Below are 17,867 nucleotides of genomic sequence, written 5' to 3'. Positions count from 1 at the left end.
CACTCTAGTGGTTCTCTGGGCCCAGCCCCCAAAGCTTGCCTCAGCTCATCTGCTGTGGGCTGGCTCCACGTTGCCATAGGCCCATCCAGTCCAGACAGACGTACATGTTCCCACCAAGCACCTGTACTTCCCACACCGGCAGCGACCCGGAGCCAGGGCAAGGCTGGAAGGTCTCAACCTGCAGGATCTGCTCGGACATGGCCACGTGGGGCTGGGGATGAGGAGGAACTGGCACGGGATGAGGGAGGTTAGGGGTTAGGGGGAACTGGCTGGGGATGAGGGAGAAGGCACGGGAGACCCTGGGTCAGTGTGTGGCACACTGTGACAGGATACAACACACGGGGTCAGGGAGTGCAACACTGAGTCAGGCTGCGACCTAGGTCTGGGTGTGGTGACACACTGGGTTTGTGTGGATATGCTGATTCCGGGAGTGACACACTGGGCCTGGTGTGAAACACTGGGTCCGTGTATGCCACGCTGGGTCCCAGTGGGACTTGGAGAATGCAGGGAGTCACTCCTCTGACAGCCCCACCCCAGGGCTGCAGTGCCCCGTCCCTAGACGGGCTCTGTAGCTCCCGTCTTCCTGAGCACTGGCCCTGCCTCCGAAGGCTCCCAGCAGGAACACGGCTGAGCGGGCCCCAAGCCAGCCCTATGCCTGGCGCCCAAGGTCCCCTTGGATGTTTATGAACCAGTCACTGCAGGTGCTGGTTAGCAGATAGCAAGAGGAAGACTAAGTGAGGCCCACGGGGGTCAGAGAATGCCAGGCGTACCTTCCTAGAGAGCCCCATGGCAGTGCCACACAGGAACCGTAAGGCAGTCAGGGCACAAGGGTGGCATATACAGGAGTGTTCTAGACGGAAGGCACACCAAAGCTCCATGAGCCAGCACGTGGCAGAGCATGCTAAGCTGCCTCTCAGCACTGGTGATCCCCTATGGGCACCAGTTCCCACCCACTGTCCTGCTAACCTGGGAAAGCAGTGAACATGGCACAGGTCCCTGGGCCCCTGCACCCATGTAAGAGACCCAGAAGAAGCTGCTGGGCCCTGGTTTTGGCCTGGGTCAGCCCCAGCTGTTGTGCCCATTTGAGGAGTGAATCAGCGATTGGAGGAGCCTTTTATCTCTCTAGCTCTATATTGCAAATCAATAAAATCCATCTTAGGAAAGAAAAAGCCCCATGCAGGGGTCCAAGGAATAGGATAGAGTTTGGATCTTATTCTGAGGAGAAGGAACTGGAGGGTTTCAAGCCAGTAAGTGATGTGAAATTTCGGCTGCTGGCAGAGAGCAGGTGCGGAGCTGGGAGAACACAGGCAGAGTGATGGGGGCTGCCGGGGTCTCCCTCATGAGCACCAATGGTGACGTGGACCCAGGCAGGGGGCACAGCTGGTACAAAGTGGCCAGCTGACGGGACTGTCTTAGCAGCTGGCTGTGGGAGCATGGAGGGCCGCAGAGTCCCAGCAAATGTGATGGGGCAGAGCTGCCCTGGCAGAGAGCGCAGGATGGTGGGCACATGGCGTGGGGCGGGAGTGGAGGGGGCAGCTGTGGGCAGGGTGGGCTGGAGGTGTCTGACCAGTGGAGAGTATGAACATCTCGGAGACTATAAGATCTACATTTGAGAGGAAGTGGCACAGCAAGCCACGAGTGCACACGCCGGCCCCATGGCCTCCGTACTTGGGGGTCAGGAGAGGGGGGCCTGGAGCAAAGGGGACGAAGGAGTGACAGGAAGGATGCATGGAAAGCAGGAGAGGGGAAGGTGGGCAGGAGGAGGACAGGGAAGGGCAGGGCAGCCTGTGGGGTCGGCCATGCTCAGGGCTCCCGCTACACCTTGACACGGGCAGGGCAGCTGGGGTCGGGCCACAGAACCGCATGCATGGTGCCCCAGGGTTGTGGGGAGCTTGTGCCAAGGCAGCAGAGGAGGGGTCCTAGGGCAGATGCAGCCTTCCGGAGGGGCCGCGATGCCATGGGAGTCATGGGTGGGGGTCCTGAGCAAGTGAACGGAGGCAGGAGCCTCCCTTGGGACAGAGCGTGTGGGAGGGGATGTGCCAGGGACAGGGGTATTTGAGAAGCAGATGTCTGTCACCCCTGTCAGCTGCCTCACTCCCCAAGTGGCCGCAACGGCTGGAGTTGAGCCAATCCGAAGCCAGGAGCTTCTTCCAGGTCTCCCACACGGGTGCAGGGTCCCAAGGCCTTGGGCTATCCTCGACTGCTTTCCCAGGCCGCAAGCAGGGAGCTGGGTGGGAAGTGGGACTGCCAGGACATGAACCAGGGCCCATATGAGATGGTGGAGTTTTCAGACAGAGGATTAGCTTATAGTGCAAGTCCAGCAGAGGGTCAGCGGAGGGGGTGCCTCACACAGCTGCCCTCGCACCCGGGCAAACAGGGGTAGGAGGTGCTCCAGAAAGAAGGTCTGTTGAGGGGGCTAGCCCCGGTCAAAGGCCTGCCTGTCTCACCTCTGCCCCGTCCCAGGTCGGTCCATCCCATTTCTGTCCTGGTGCCAGGCCTGCCCATCCCACCTCTGTCCCAGTCCTGCCTGTCTCAGCCTCTGCCCCAGTGCCAGGCCTGCCGTCCCCTCTGCCCCGTCGGCTGCTCTGGGCACTCCAGCTGTCAGGCGCTGCTGGCCCCACTGTTCCTGATAGCTGTATCCCCACTCTTAGACACCCTCCCCAGTGGCCTGAAGCTCCATGTGCTAACCGATCAGGAAGACACGAAGGGAAAGAGGGTGCTTCCGAAGGAAAGGTACAACAGAGCCAGCTCACAGGACAGGTGCTTGGCATTATGCCCTGGGCGGGGGCATCACAAGGATTCTAAGCCATCCCTGCGGGTTGACCCTGAACAGGGCACAGCTGCTGTGTGCCAGCCATGGTCAACACAATGGCCAGCAGAGCTTCCTGTGGCAGCAGAGAGACAAGCAGGTATGGCACGATGACCCAAGCACTTGGGCCCTGCCACCCACAGGAGGGAGCTGGATGGAGTGCTGGGCTCGCGGACTCACACTGGCCCAGCTGCAGCTGCTGCCGGCATCTGGGGAGTGAGCCAGCAGATGGGCCGCGTCTGGCTCCCTCTGTATTCTGCCTTTCAGATAAATAAATAAATTGAGAAACCTTTTTTTTTTAAATGGAGACAGTTCTACTCGGGCGAGGGCCACTATGCCAGCTAGTGAGGGACACTTGGTCCTTGCAGGCTGTGCTCCGCCATCCAGGCTCCAGTCCCCTGGAAGCCGCCTCTCCTGGCACAGGCTGTCAGGCACCTGCCGGGTAACAAAAAGCTTCGCAGGAGTGCGAGCCCGCGTCATGCCACCGGGACCTGCTAATGGAAGGAGTGTGTGGCAATGTTTGGCTTGCGTTTCAATCTTAAGCAGCTTCAGCCTACACCTCCACACAGGAAAAGACGCTCCACTTCACTCTAATCAAAACTGGTAAAAGCCAGGAGACTGAGACGGCGCTGCCAGGGCTTGGGGCGAACAGGCGAGGCGCGGCACAGCACGGCCTCTGCAGAGAGCCTGGCCTGGTCCTCACCAAGACACAGCACTGACTCTGACCCACAGGCTCCCTTCCAGTAATCTGCCTGAAGATGTACTTGGGCAAACATAAAGCATCATCCAGCATGCTGGGCACAGCGCGTCAAGGCGCCTCTTGTGTTTTTGAGGCCCAGCCCCTCCCCCAGCTGTCTGGCTGCTAGATGTGCACCCTGGGAGGGGCGGGCGTTGGCCCAAGTGCTCGGGTCCCATGGGGCAGACCGCGATGGAGTGCCAGGCCCCGGCTTTGGCCTGCACCAGCCCCAGCCGTCACAGCCAGGTGAGGCGTGAGCCAGTGAGCAGAAGACCGATGCCCTATCATGCTGACTTTCAAACAAATAAATAAGTCTTTTCAGAAAGGTTGATAATATAACCACAGGGGAAAAAGCATAGAAGAATTCAAGTAAATTTTGAACACAGTCCATGGATTACCTACAAATAAAAGAATTAATAGGAGAATTTTTTTAAGATTTATTTACTTTTTTTTATTACAAAGTCGGATATACAGAGAGGAGGCGAAACAGAGAGGAACATCTTCCATCTGACAATTCACTCCCCAAGCAATCTCAATGGCCCGAGCTGAGCTGAGTCCATCCAAAGCCAGGAGCTTCTTCCATGCCTCCCATGTGGGTGCAGGGTCCCAAGGCTTTGGGCCGTCCTCGACTGCTTTCCCAGGCCACAGGCAGGGAGCTGGGAGAGAAGTAGAACAGCCAGGACAAGAACCGGCACCCATATGGGATCCTGATGCATACAAGGTGAGGACTTTAGCTGCTAGGCTATTGCACCAGGCCCCATTTTGCTGTTAAACATGTCCCCTACTCATCTTGCTCCATTCCTGACCCACTCCACCCTCCTCAGAGGCCTACAGAGACATGCAGCCCTCTCAAATACGTACGTAAACAATATTAAAAATGAATTTCAAAAAATCAGCAATATGGGGCCCAGCACAGTAGCCTAGCAGCTAAAGTCCTTGCCTTACACCTGCCAGGATCCCACATGGGTGTCCGCTGCCCTGCTTCCCATCCAGCTCCCTGCTGTGGCCTGGGAAAGCAGTTGAGGATGGCCCAAAGCTTTGGTGCCTGCACACATGTGGGAGACCCGGAAGAAGCTCCTAGTTCCTCGCTCTGGATTGGCTCAACATCAGCGGTCACTTCGGGACTGAACCAGTGGATGGAAGACCTTCTATATTTCCTTTTCTCTGTAAATCTGCCTTTCCAATAAAAACAAATAAATCTTGAAAGAAAAGAAAGAAATATAGGAAACATGCGGCGATGGAAAGTGGCAGATTCTCGGCAGGCGGAGCAAAGCAGCTGGGCCCGCATGCGGGAGCCCTTGCAGGAGCGCCAGTGGAAGCGGCGGGGCCGTGACGCGGTGCAGCGGCGAGCTGCGCCTGGGGCAGCCGACGTGCGAGTGCCTCTGCTGCCCTAGCCTCGGTCAGTGCCGGGGTGTCCCGGGGTGTGAGAGAGACCACACTGGACCCACGTGTAGCATGTTAGGTGTCTATTGCCCAGGCTTGCTGACAGCAGCTCCCGCTGCGTCCCAGGAGCCCCTGCGTCACACAGCGGGACGTCTCCGACCACATTCTCAATCACGCTCTCGCCACGCAGTCAGCACGTGCAGGAAGGGAGCTACCAGAGCCCAGAGCCTTCCTGTAGTTGCTAACCTGACCCAGTACAACAGGAGGCAGGAGGGCCCGGGGCGTCTGTGCTGTCAGCTGACCCGACTGGCGCAGAAGGCAGGAGGGGCGTTTGCAGCCGCACCTGCCGGAGGAGCCAGCAAGGGCAGTGTGCAGGGCTCCGTGCTGTCCGCTGTCACTTAGCCCACAAAGCAGGTGAACATCCACGGCTGTGCCCCATCACAGGAGCGCTGTCAGGGCATGGGCCCCACCGTCCACCTGTGAGATGCGGGTGGAGCTCCCGGCCCTGGCTTCAGCTTGAACCCGCCCTGGCTGCGGTGGGCACCCGGTGGGTACTCGGCAGGGAACCAGCAGAGGGGAGATCTGGCTCGCTCCTTCCCTCCATCTGTCTTCCCCACTCCCCATCCTCCATTGCAAGTTCAAGTAAAAATGAATCAACTTCACAGCAGAGAATCATCATTTCAATGATTTATAACACGCTGAATAAAAAATAGATGAAACACAAAGTGTGACTCACAAAAGAAGACCAGAAAACTTTCTCTTCAGTGAAGAGGAACTTGAGGGAAGGATTCAATGAATGACACAGGAGGAGGGTCACACACTCATCTGGGGGATGCCTTCTATGATGCCAGGGGCTCGCAGGCCTGGGGAGAGAGCGTGAGGAGTCCGCGTCAGCCCTGACGTCCTGAGACTCCCAAGGGACAAGGGACAGCTGGCACGTGAGCCAGCTGTAACTAATACAGTAGCAGTAGAGAGAAGTACCAGCACACGCTACAGATGCCACCCAGGAAGACACGGTCCGGTGACTCTGGTGTCAGCTAGTATCCCTGCAGGAAGGCCTAACCCGACTCTAATTACAAGGAAACATGCCAACAAACCCCAAGTGAGGGCCGTTCTGCACGACAGCGAATTCAGACTCTGCAGAAAGGTCGGCGTCACGCAGAGAGGCAGCAAGACAACTCGAGGATAAGGAAGAATCAAGAGACGTGACAACCAAGTGCAATCTGTTATCCCTGATTGGACCCCGCACCACATTTTTTTGAAAAGCTGTAATGGAAAATGTAGGGATATTTAGAGAATTGCAATTATGGTCTGTCGTCTAGATAGCAATGTTGCATCATTATTTCCTGGTCACCATGGAGAACAGTTTAGCAGTTCCCTGGAACATCAAACACACAATTGCCATATTGGGACAGGCTCTGCGGCACAGAGACCCCCATCTCGCAGGAGACTGCGGGCTCGAGCCTCAGCTGCTCCCTGCTAACGTACCTGGCAGGCAGCGGCTGACGTCCAAGGCCGCGGATCCTCACGGCACAGGCGCGACCCGGCTGGCGCTCCCAGCTCCCGGCTTGGCCCTGCCCTGGCTGTCGCAGCATCAGCAGACTGAACAGGCATGATCTCTGTCACTCTGCCGTTCAAACAAATCCTTAAAATCATAATTTAACAATATTATATGATATAGCAATTCCACTCTAGGTACAGAAGGTAGATACCAATGTACCTGCTATATGGGTGAGGTGGTCATTTTTTCATTCAATTATAGTTTGTAGCCATTAGCTATACTCCCACTAAACTAGTATCTTTTTTTGTCTTGCTTTTTTACTCCTTAAACTTCTTTTTTGGTAAAGCACTAAGCCTTTTTACTGTATTGTTAATGTAAAAGGTGTTATCTAAAAACTAAAACAAAAAGGAAGGAGGGGAGGGAGGGAGAGAATTGTCTGGAACCGTAGCCGCAGCACCGCAGTGCTGGCAGGCACGGGGAGCAGGGCTGTGGGGCGGCGCTGGAGGTTGCTGGGGTTCCCTGACCGGCCCAGTGGAGGCTGTTGGGGTTCACTCTGAGCTGCAGCTCCTGCCGGTACACATGAGAGCCGAGTGTGTGGTGGACTGGGCTGCGCTGGGCCGAGGCACCCACTGGGCTCCGCAGGAGACGGGGCTGGAGAGATTCAACCTAGCAACTGCTATTGTCAGTGAGTGGGTGGGCTGATGTGGGTGACAGAACGAGCCGGACCCCGTGGTGGAAGGCACACACAATAATCAGGTCTGGGATCCTTGAGGGTCCCCCCAACTAAACCACTGGACTCAGAACTCCAACCATGGGGAGAGCGGCAGGACTAAGTCCCGACAGCGGAGAGCACGTGTCAGGACCGGGCCTCCTCAGTGGCTTAGACGGAGCAGTGGACGGCATGGCCAGGTGCACATGGAGGAGTCGGCAGTCCACTGGAGGAGGACAGCTGGTACCACAGCAGACAAAGGAGGGCAGAACGAGCTGGTCAACTACCCCCGCGAGGTCTGACAGGGATTTCTGGATGAATGGAGCCTCGAGGGTGGACTATGCCAGTCAACGGACCTCAGATCTGCAAGACTGACAGCATGTCAGAACTATCAAATCCACCTGAGCAGAATCCTCAGAGCGTGCTCAGCATCGGGGACCTGGGATGACACTGGGTGGCCGTTCCCATCCCTGGGTACTGGGGCGCCTGAGAGGCTGGGTGTGGCTTCTCCCCTCACCTCCCCTCTTCTCCCAGACAAAAGAAAAGGAAAAAGAAGGTGTGGAAACAATGGTCTCATCCACTTTCCCTAATCCTTGACCCTTCCCACCCTAACCAACAATGTAAACACCATCAAAAATAAAATTAAGTGCCCGGTGTGGTGGCCTAGCCGCTGAGGTCCTCATCTTTAAATGTGCCGGGATCCCATATGCGCGCCGGTTCTAATCCCAGCAGCCCCACTTCCAATCCAGCTCCCTGCTTGTGGCCTGGGAAAGCAGTCAAGGATGGCTCAAAGCCTTGGGACCCTGCACCTGCGTGGGAGACCTGGAAGAAATTCCTGGCTCCTGGCTTCGGACTGACGCAGCACCAGCCGTTGTGGTCACTTGGGGAGTGAATCATCAGACGGATTTTCCTCTCTGTCTCTCCTCCTCTCTGTATATCTGACTTTGCAATGAAAATAAATAAATCTGAAAAAAAAAATTTTAAAAAGTACTTACAAACTATATTGAATATGTTAAAAAAAAAAGTTAAAATTTTAAAAGGTATATTTTTTAAAAAAAGAAAAGACGGAAAGCAGGGACTCAAAGCTGTCCACCAATGTTCCCAGCAGTGGGAGACGCCAGACGCACGCCCACATGGATGGCACCTGAGGGGGTACTACTCAGCCCGGACAAGGAGTGAAATGACGAAACATGGATGAAAATGCCACCTGCGCTGAGTGAGCTAAGACACGCACAGGACAGTGACGCCCCCACTTCTGTGAGGCACCTGAGGAGGCAAAGGCACAGACGCAGAAGGCGGCTGCGGACACAGACTGGAGACTTACAGGGCTCTGCGTGGGACCGATGGTGAGGGCGAGGACAGAGCAGCTCAAGCTCCCAGCCCTCTCTGGGCAGCGGAGCACTCACGGCCCTCAGGAGAAACCCAGGGGCAGAGAAGGCAGGCGGTCAGTTGCCCCGGCTCCCCTCCCCAGCCAGCAGGCAGGTGCAGGACGCTCTGGCAGGTGGCCAGGCCTCTGACAAGCTCCATGGGACTGACTGACCAGGAGCCGTCCCGTCCCCAGCCCCTGCCTCTATCAGACAGCTGCGGCCCAGGTGCCGATGGGCCTCTCGAAGCAGGACCCGAGCGGGGCAGGGCTCCAGGGGTCGGCCGGAAGGTGGCCTTCAAGAAGGTGGCCAGCATGGAGGACACAATGTGCCACTCCCAGTTCAGGGTTTACTGCCCTAAGGGAGGGTCCTCCACCCACCCCCAGACAGCCCTACCTTGGAGAGGGTCCCCAACACTCCCCTGGAAGGTCCCAGACGGCCCACCCTAGGGGAGAAGCCCCAGTCCAGGGTATCCTGTTCCTGGGGAGGGTGGTCCTCCCCCGACGACCCACCCTTGCAGAGAAGCCACAGGTTTCCTCGTCAGATTGGGCGTGTAACACAAGGCTGCCTAAGAAGCCGCATTTGACCAAAAATAAAGGAAGTGATCTAAAAATTAGGAACAGGGCTAAGGAATTTTTTTAAATGATCAGAAACGATAGCTGGGATTAGGAAACATGTACAATATAACAAGCACACGCTGGACTAAAAATTTACATTAGGGTGGGTCTTGTGGTGGGCTGTTGGGATAACAGCTTCCAGTGTAACAGCGGCAGGTCCAGTCCCAGCCATCCTGCCTCCCATCTGGCTCCCCGCGTGTGCAGCCGGGGAAAGCAGCAGACAGCCCCAGTGCTGGGCCCCTGCACCACCTGGGGGACCCACACGGAGCTCCGGGCGCCTGCTTGCAGCCTGGTCCAGTCCACGGTGACCATTTAGAGAGCGAACCAGTGGACACATGCATCTCTCCTTGTCTCTCTGTAAGTCTGCCCTTCAAATAAGGAACGAGGGAGGGAGGGAGGGAGGGAGGGAAAAAGGAAGGAAAAGAAAGAAGGAGAAAGAAAAGAAGAAAGAAACTTTTTTCTGTAAATTTCCTTTCATATTAAAAATATAGAGAAAGATCCCAGAGAGGCTAAAGGGCACCGGTTCTAATCCTGGCAGCCCCGGCAGCTCCCTGCCTGTGGCCAGGGAAAGCAGTCGAGGACGGCCCAAAGCCTTGGGACCCTGCACCTGCGTGGGAGACCCGGAAGAGCTCCTGGCTTCAGGTATATATCTGTATATTTGACGTTACAATAAAAACAAATGAATCTTACATATATATACAAACATACACACAGAGATACACACACACACACACAGAAACAATTGCTTTTGAAAGTCACAAATCCAAGTTTCTCCGCCCTGGATCCCAGCCACCCAATTCACCCTCTCCCCTTTGCCCGCGGCTGCAGCGAGGGACACTGACCTCGGCCTGAAGCGACTCAATGGTCAGGGGTCCCTGCGGCCAGGGGCTGGGGGTGTCCTGCCGCGGGAGCCCCGAATCCATCCCCTGCGACGCCCCCTCACCCGCGTCCACTCGCTCCCGGAGCTCCTGCCGGCCTCCCCGTCGCCGCAGCAAGCCCTCCGGCCGCCCTGTCCCCCTCAGCCGCCTGCGACCCCAGTCCCACTGCGCGCACCTCAGCAGCCTCTCAGAACCAGGGTCCCATGGAAACCAGGCAAGGCTGCTGCGCAGGCTCGGAAGCGCGAGGCACCCTGGGAAGTGTAGTTTCCGCGTCGTCGCCCGCATTCCGAAGGAGCGGACGGACGCAAGATGGCGCCCGAGCCTCGCCGTTGGCGCCGCTGCCACCACCCGGGCCCTGTTGGGCCTAAGTAGGGGTTGTCCTGGCTCAAGGTAGCTGGGGCGGCCAGGTAGGAGGTGGCGGCCCAGCGCGAACTCAGCGAGGCTGCCCTGAAGGAGGACGGAGGACGGTCCGGAGATGGCATGAGGCGGAGGGTGGAGCAGCTGCCGCAGGTGTCAGGTTCGGCTACCGGCTCCTCTGCCAAGAGGGACCCGGGAAGCTTGGGGGGCTTCCGACCCTCTCCGGGGGCTCAGCTCAGGAGCTAACTGACCGGGAACCAGTCCGTCCCCACTCCAGGACTCTGCACCGGGAAGCCTGGGGTGGGTGTGGTTCAACCGTGACTTCCCGGAGCTGCCCTGCTTCAAGTTATAAAAACCGTGCAAAGTATCGGAAGGGAATTAAACAGAATTTAAAATGCACACAAGAGCCGACATGATAGCTTAAGTGACTAATCCCCCACCTCCTTGAGTCAGCATCCCATATAGGTGCTGGTTCGTGTCCCAGCTGCTCCACTTCCCATCCAGCTCCCTGCCTGTGGCCTGGGAAAGCAGTCGAGGACGCCCAGAGCCTTGGGACCTGCACCCCTGTGGGAGACCCAGAAGCTCCTGGCTTCGGACTGGCTCAGCTCCAGCTGTCGTGGCTGTCTGGGGAGTGAACCAGCAGAAGAAAGATTGTTGTCTCTCCTCTCTATACATCTGCCTTTCAAATAAAAAATATATATATGATTTTTTTTTCCTTCCAGAGGCAGTTTTATATACATGTCTATGTTGGGACCACTGACTCGAGTTGATGGATGCTGTGTTGGGCAGATGGGCACCTCACAAAGCCAGGCTCTCTGCATTGAGCCCAGAGGAGGTGCTTCCAAGGCCCCTAAACTGGCAGGGGCACCAGTGCCACCAGCCACCACACACTCCCAACGTGGGGGCAGGTTCGGTCTTGCCCAGATAGGCGGCAGCGGCTTCCATTCCCTTCGGCCACCGCAGCCCTGCCAGGGCCTGCTGCCCGGCATGCTGGCTCCCTGCCAGCCTGGGAGAGGTGGGGGCCAGCAGGCAGGGGGCCTGGCCACGAGGATAGCACCGGGCTGGCCCTCTGCCCTTCCCGCTTCTCCCGCCCATGGCGCTCCGCAAAAGGTTCCATCAGAGACGCCTGACACAGGTATGGGAGGGTCTCCATCCAGGGAGTCAGACTGGGAGTCGCTTAGTGTAAAAATGTGTATTTCCCAGTACAAAGCCATGAAGACAAAAAGACTGTCCAGTGACCAAGGAGGCCAAGCAGACCCTTTGCGGGTGCCCTGTGACCCAGAGCTTGGCTGCTGCTAGGAGAGGTGGGCGCTGGCCAGTCCCTGCGGAGCCACCTGGGGCCGGGGCGTGAGGGGGCCGGTTCTGCGGCTGGTGAACGCGGCAAGCTGAGCACCTGCGAGCCCTTTGATTGGCGGCTGTTGGTGAGTGAGGGCTGGGGCTGAGGGCATGACCACGTAGTCCCTTATGGCTGCAGGAGGCGAGGCTACAGTGCCAGGTCGAGGACCCGCTGGAGGAAGTGGCTGCCAGGGCCAAGGGCGCCCGAGCCGTGGCTTAGCTCTCGCTCTCCCCTCTGCTGTCATCCACGCTGGCCTGCCTTACCACCTTCCGCGGTCTGGGTGCAAGAGATGGGCTGGCCTCGCCCTGGCCCTGCTCCTTGAAGGCCTGGGTCCGGGCAGCCACCAGGGCAGCACTCTGCAGGGCGACCACTGACTGGCGGGACTTGAGGGCAGGCCACGGCCTCTGGGGGGTCCGTCTGACTCCTTTGGCCCTCGAGGGCTGCGGGGGCTCTTCGTCTGAAGACTCGTGGGTGGAAAAAACCTAGGCACATGAAAAGGTGAGGGAGAAGAGTTCTCCAGGCAGGGGCGGTCGGCATGCGGCCAGGACAAGGGAAGGAGAGAGGAGTGTTTGCAGAGTGAATACGCAAAGGGAGGACAACCCCCAGCCTGGGGTGCTCCGAACGCCCCTCACCTGCCGTTCCCAGCCTCTGCTCCTCCCTGTCCCCTGCTCTGCCTGGTCAGCTCAGCGAGCCACAGGTGCCAGCCAGTACAGTGCGGTGCTGGGTGGCACATGGGGGCTTGGCTGTCTGTGTGCGCCCATGGCTACCACATACCCTCGCTGGCTTGGCAGGGTCCCTGCAGAGGTGGCCGCCCCACTCCTAGGAGAGCAGGTTATTGGCCGGAGTGGAGGGGTGTGGCTGCTGCTTGCCCCATGCTCCAGTGCCCTCACCTGCCCTTGCTGCTCTGCAGGGTAATGGGGCGATGCCCACGATGAGGTCCCTGTCTCCAGGGAGGCTCAAAAAGGGGGACAGTGAAACGGGCACAGGACGCATCTGGGGGGCTGCTTGCTGCTCCAGGTTGTCTTTCCTCATCTCCCCTCTTCCTGGTGCCCATGACCACACAGCCGCGGACTCACCTCCGGCAGGTCGCTATTCCCGGACACGCCCTCTGGCTCCAGCAGGCTGATGGAGCGCATGACCCCGCGGAGGTTGATCCGGGGCCGTGGTCCAGGCTCGCACTTGGGTGCTGTCTGCTTCTCATCCGATTCCGAATCTGGCACCTCCCCACCACCTCCTGGCTCTGGCGGGAGAGGTGGTGATGGCGTGGACACTTCAGGGGCCAGGGGCTCCTCTGGGGAGGTGCCCCCCGCCTTCTGCTCCCAGAGGTGGCTCTGCCGGCTGCGAGGCAACAGCTGAGTCAGGCCTGTGTGACCTAGTAGCCACCACTAAGGTCCGTACCCCGCCCATGCGTCCCCACACCCCACGGCCTCCTCTCCCACCTGGCTGTCAGGATGCCCTGGTAGGTATGCAGCTGGCGCAGGAAGCCGGGGTTGGGGCGCACGACGGGACGCAGCTCCTGCACGTGTCGCAGGGCCTGCTCCAAACTCCAGCCATACTGCTTCATGGCGTAGGCCACCACAGTGGCACCCGAGCGGCTGACACCCATCTTACAGTGGACAAGGACACATGTGCCTTGGGCCCTATGGGAGCAGGAAATAGCAGCAGCGTCCCCCCTCGTCCCGAACTGGCAGGGCCAGATGGAGTGGAAGAAAGGGAGGACGGACAGCCGGGTGCCACGCAGGTGGGCTGAGGGGCAGCCGGGGGCCAGCAGGGGCCTGACCTCGCCGCTTCGATGAAGCGGTGTGTCTCCTTCCAGTGCGGGAGCAGCTCGGCCGTCTCCTCGTCCCACAGGCGCACGTTGTGGTAGGTGAAGCGATCGGGGTAGAAGTTGTCAATCTCCCGGGCCATGTTCAAGATGTGGCTGACCCTAAACCAGAGGGCCCGAGGCCATGGCAGCGGGCATGGCCCGGGTTCCGTGAGAGTCAGATGGGATAGCTGAGCCAGCCAGGGGGAGAGGTGGGATGGGCCGGGGGGAGGGGACCATGATTTGCTGGGCTTGACGCCAACCTCGTATGGACAGCAAAGGTCCCCTTCCGTTTTCCCGGAAGTGAGCGAGAGAGCTGCACTCTGGCTCAGCTGAGAATGGCAGCTCCGCAGTGGGGTTACGGTGGGGTTACGGGGCCGGGCACCCACTAGGAGAAGCGTAACTAACTCTCCCTATGGGGACAGGGTCAGCCATGGAGGCAAAGGCCGCCCCAGTGACAGACGCTGCTCCCCTCACCAACCCTCATTTCTGCACCTGCTGTCCATTATGGGCGCAGAGGCCGGGCCAGGGCTGGCCTGCCAGGCAGCAGGTTGCCAGCGTGACCTGGCAGGACAGCTTGCACAGGGGCCAGCAGCTACTGAGGGAAGATCTGGAGGCTTCTGGTGCTCCCCGGGCTGCCTGTGATGGGGCAGGTGGGGTGGGGGTGGGCGCGTGTGAGAGGGCTCACCACAGTAGTGCTACCTGTTCCTCTGCAGCTCCTCCAGGTTCGCGGCATTCCACTCGGAGCCCTGTGGGAGCCAGGGATGCGTGTCCACGCCCTGCAGCCCAGGGCCAGCTGCCTGCTTCCCCACCCTGCCCCGGCCCGCAGTGGGCAGCTCACCAGGTAGAGGTGGGGGAAGATGCGAGAGGCCTTGTCCTGCTGGGCCATGAGCAGCAGCGTCTGGTTGTCGATGAAGTCTCGGTACTGCTCCAGAGGCCGGCCCAGGCGTAGCTCCAGGGCCTGGCGGATCTGCAGTGGGGAGCCAGCGGGGAGCGCAGGCTTGGTGGGTCTCCTGACACTCCCCCGCTTCTGCCCCGCCCTGTCCCTCTGGGGCCTCCCAAGGAGCACAGTCCCCACCAGGGCATCTGGGAATGGGAAAGCAAGGTGGCAGGGTTTCCCAGGAGAGGCCAGCGCTCAGCTCCCAGCGCCAAGTCCGTATACCCTGGCCTCCTGCTCACCTCCTTGGAAGTGATGCTCTCCAGGTCACAGGTGGCTAGCACCTCCCGCAGCTCTGCCCGGATGGCCTGCTCCATCTGCTCCTGTTCAGAGGGTCTGGGAGCACAGCCCCCAGTCAAGGACTGCCCTCCCCCTCCTCACTGCACCCCCCGCCAAGGCCTTGCCCACTGACCGGCCGGGCTCGGCGCTGGCAGGCCGTAGAGACTCCAGGTCGGCCATGGTCATCCACTCATTGATGCTGTTCTGGTCAGAGTTGAGTCTCTCTTGATAGTGAGTGGCCCAGGCAAGGGCGCTGCCCCCAGGTACCAGGCCGCCACCCAGTGCTGCCTCACAGGCTTGGTGCAACACCTGCAATGTGGCCCTGGCAGGAGAGGGACAGCATGGTCATTGCTGTCCTCACTGGGAAGCCTGCAGGCTTCTCCCAAGGCGACACCCAGCCCTCACCACATGGTCTGGACGGAAATGGGCTTGAAGATGTGGCTCTTCCCCCTGGACGTCACGCTGAAGCCCCTGCAGGAGACCAGGTGGGGGGTGGGACAAGCTCTACATGCGTCACCCAGAGTCTACCCAGGGCCAGACCAGGTGGCTGGGCCAGCAGACGGAGGCAGGGAGAAGCAAGAGGAGGCCCCAGGCACCTGGCCTCTTCCCAGGTGCCCTCTCTCCAGGTGCCACATCTTACCCATCTCCATCTAGGTACACCTGGGTGTCACTCCAGAGGGGCAAGACCAGGCCGAGGGTACAGCTGGAGGAGCTGGCGGGGACAGAGGGAGAGCTGTGGCCCCTAGGCCCCTCACGTGCCTGCCCCCCGCCCCCCTCCTCCTCTGCTCCCACCTGTTGTCTGGGAAATCCACCCCCAGGAGGACCGTCTCATCCTGGCTCGAAGGTTCCCGCGTGGAAACCACCAGCAGGTAGCGCAGCCGCGGGGGCCGGGCTGCCTCCAGCTGTGCCGCCTGGGAAAGACCGGGCATGGCTGGTGGGCATCCCTGCTCCCTGTTTCTCCCCAGTCTCCCACCTCCCAGATCAGCGACAACAATCCAGTGGTTCTCAACTCTAGGACTGAATGGTCCTGCAAAAATGCTTCTGAGGCCCTGAGGAGAGCCTGTGAGAAGCAGGGGTGGGGAGGTGGAGGGCCCAGAGGTGGGGGCATGTATCCCAGGTACACTTGCTGGGTAGTCCCCCCATGCACACGTTGCCACAGGGCAGCAGCTCCCCACTCAGAACCCACCCCTCTGGGAATGCGAGTCCCTGTTCCTGTCCACAGGGGTACAGAGTCAACTCTGAGCCCCTGCCCCCAGCTGCCGTGCCCAGCTCCTGGCCCTAGCCTGGCCCCACTGGCCCCAGCATACAGCATCACTGGGGCCTCCAGAGTCCCGGTGGGCAGAGAACAGGCTGCGCGGTGGGAAGGGGCCCCTCACCAGGCGGATGTCATCCTGAGGCCTCAGCAGCTCCACCATGTGGTGCAGGTGCTGGCTCGGCCCCTGCTTCTGGGACCCCTGCCCGTCCGTCTGGTCTGCAACGGGCTGCTCCTCGCCCGGCTCCAGCTCCATGCTGGCCTCCTCGGTGGCATCCTTGTCATGGTCTCCGTCATCGTCGTCTTGCAGTCCCAGGACGGCCCCACGCAGTACAGCGAAGCTCTGCCTGGCAGAGGGGGTGGTCCATGGTGGGGGAGGGGTCGTTAGAAAGGGGGTGGGTAGGAACACCTGGGCTCAAGCTCAAGCTGAGGGAGGGAGGAGGGGCGGCCACACCCCCCCCCAACACTTGCCCCCTTGGGACGAGCCACACATTGGGCTGGGGGCAGGAGTCCACTGGCCCTGCCTGCCCTGCCTGCCTTCCTGGTCCAGGCCCAGTGGGTCAAAGAGCACACGTAAGGAAGGAGACAGGTGTGAGCTCAGGGAGGTGGCCGGGCCGGTTCCACCGCAAGCCCGCCAGGCCCACCAGCCCAGCTGACACTCCTCCGGCAGAGGCTTCCGTCCGGGGCCCTGGGAGTCCAGGAGGGCAGTGCCAGGCCCAGGGCTGGACGCGAGTGGAGGTTTCTGTGTGGGCACAAGGTGCTGGCTCACCTGCGCTGGAGCCGGCTCCTCTGCTTGATGGGCTGGTCCTGTGAAGAAAGTAACCCCATGGGGGCAAGGAGTGGGCAGGGGCCCTCCTCTCTCCTGCCAGGACTGCTGGGTGGGATGGTCCTGCTCTTCCAAGCAGGGCGTCAGACCCCAGCTCCCTCCCTGCCACCCCTGCTCTCTCCCCTCCAGGCCCTGTGAGCGCCAGCGCCTGGCCAGTGCGGGTCGGGTGAGCCCAGCTCCGGGCCTCCCTGCCCAGGCTGGCTGCCCGCCACGGGGTGGAGCTCCTTCTGCCTCTACAATCCCCCCACTCCCCTCCGGCTTGAGCTTTGAAGCCCCCCGACTCTGCACACCCCAGGCTCCTGGGGAGGCCGTCCGTGGGCAGCATGAGTTTCCCCACGCCCAGGCCCAGCTGGCAGCCAACTGCGTGGGCAGGTTCACAGCGGAGCAGACTCACCGTGGGCCCTACGGGTGTGGAGTGGCCGCTGGCCGGAGGCGAGCGGCTCACAGTGACCAGGGCCATGGGGCCAGCCCGGGGCGGCCACCGGACACGGCCTCTCCCCACGGTCCCACGCACAGTTCCTAGCCCGCAGGACCAGGAAGCCCAGACCGGAGCCACAGGACCTGGCACCTCCTCGAGGGCGGCCCTTAAAGGGCCAGACTCGCGCCCAGCCCGGCCTGCCGAGCGGCCAGTTGGGCCGCGGCCCCTCCCCGCCGGGGGGCGGGGCGTCACGGAGGCGGGGCGCAGGTGTGGAGCCGGACCTCGCACCCAGGAGCCAGGAGGTGTCCTCGCCTCCCCGCGCCGCCCGGATCGCCGAGCTGTTCCTAGCCCCTGCCCAGCTAACACTCGGCAGAGGTGCGCCCCGCAATCGGTAGGGGGTCCCCAAACCGACGCCTCCTTGCTGCGGGCTGTGGATTTTCCAGCCTGCACCGATCAATCAGGAAGCTTTAGAGGAAATCTCCCAAGACGCGGAAACGACCCTTGAAATTCCCAAAATTCCCAAGGGAATCTCAGGCCCACCTTGGAGGTGAGCGGGGCACGGCTGACCGCCTCCTCCCCCGCCCGCTCCGCCCTACACAGTGGGAGACAGGGGAGGGAGGGCTGCTGGATGGAGTTGAGTCCCGAGGCCCAGCCTCTCCCC

At 60.3% G+C, this 17,867-nt stretch overlaps 1 protein-coding gene across 2 annotated transcripts; it reads right to left on the bottom strand.

Annotated features, from left to right (window-relative positions):
- Positions 1-11,531: 11,531 nt before the first annotated feature.
- On the bottom strand, positions 11,532-17,328 carry SSH3 (slingshot protein phosphatase 3). Of its 2 annotated transcripts, none has more exons than XM_040971047.1 (14): positions 17,183-17,328; positions 16,732-16,769; positions 16,087-16,309; positions 15,503-15,621; positions 15,351-15,422; positions 15,116-15,181; positions 14,844-15,032; positions 14,674-14,767; positions 14,336-14,464; positions 14,197-14,243; positions 13,471-13,617; positions 13,130-13,330; positions 12,767-13,028; positions 11,532-12,172 (listed from the first exon to the last, which is right to left on the bottom strand). In XM_040971047.1, the coding sequence occupies exons 1-14, from the start codon at positions 17,246-17,248 to the stop codon at positions 11,906-11,908; spliced, it is 1,920 nt and encodes a 639-aa protein (XP_040826981.1). In that variant the 5' UTR covers positions 17,249-17,328; the 3' UTR covers positions 11,532-11,905. The 2 variants fall into 2 exon arrangements, with proteins under 2 accessions (XP_040826981.1, XP_040826979.1); XM_040971045.1 differs by having other exon boundaries at positions 14,674-14,798; positions 14,848-15,032.
- Positions 17,329-17,867: the final 539 nt, after the last annotated feature.

Source organism: Ochotona curzoniae, unplaced genomic scaffold (genome assembly GCF_017591425.1).
Source record: "Ochotona curzoniae isolate NIBS_2020 unplaced genomic scaffold, NIBS_Ocur_1.0 scaffold_4937, whole genome shotgun sequence".
NCBI classification, from domain to species: Eukaryota; Metazoa; Chordata; class Mammalia; order Lagomorpha; family Ochotonidae; genus Ochotona; species Ochotona curzoniae.
This window is presented reverse-complemented; position numbering and strand designations above follow the sequence as displayed.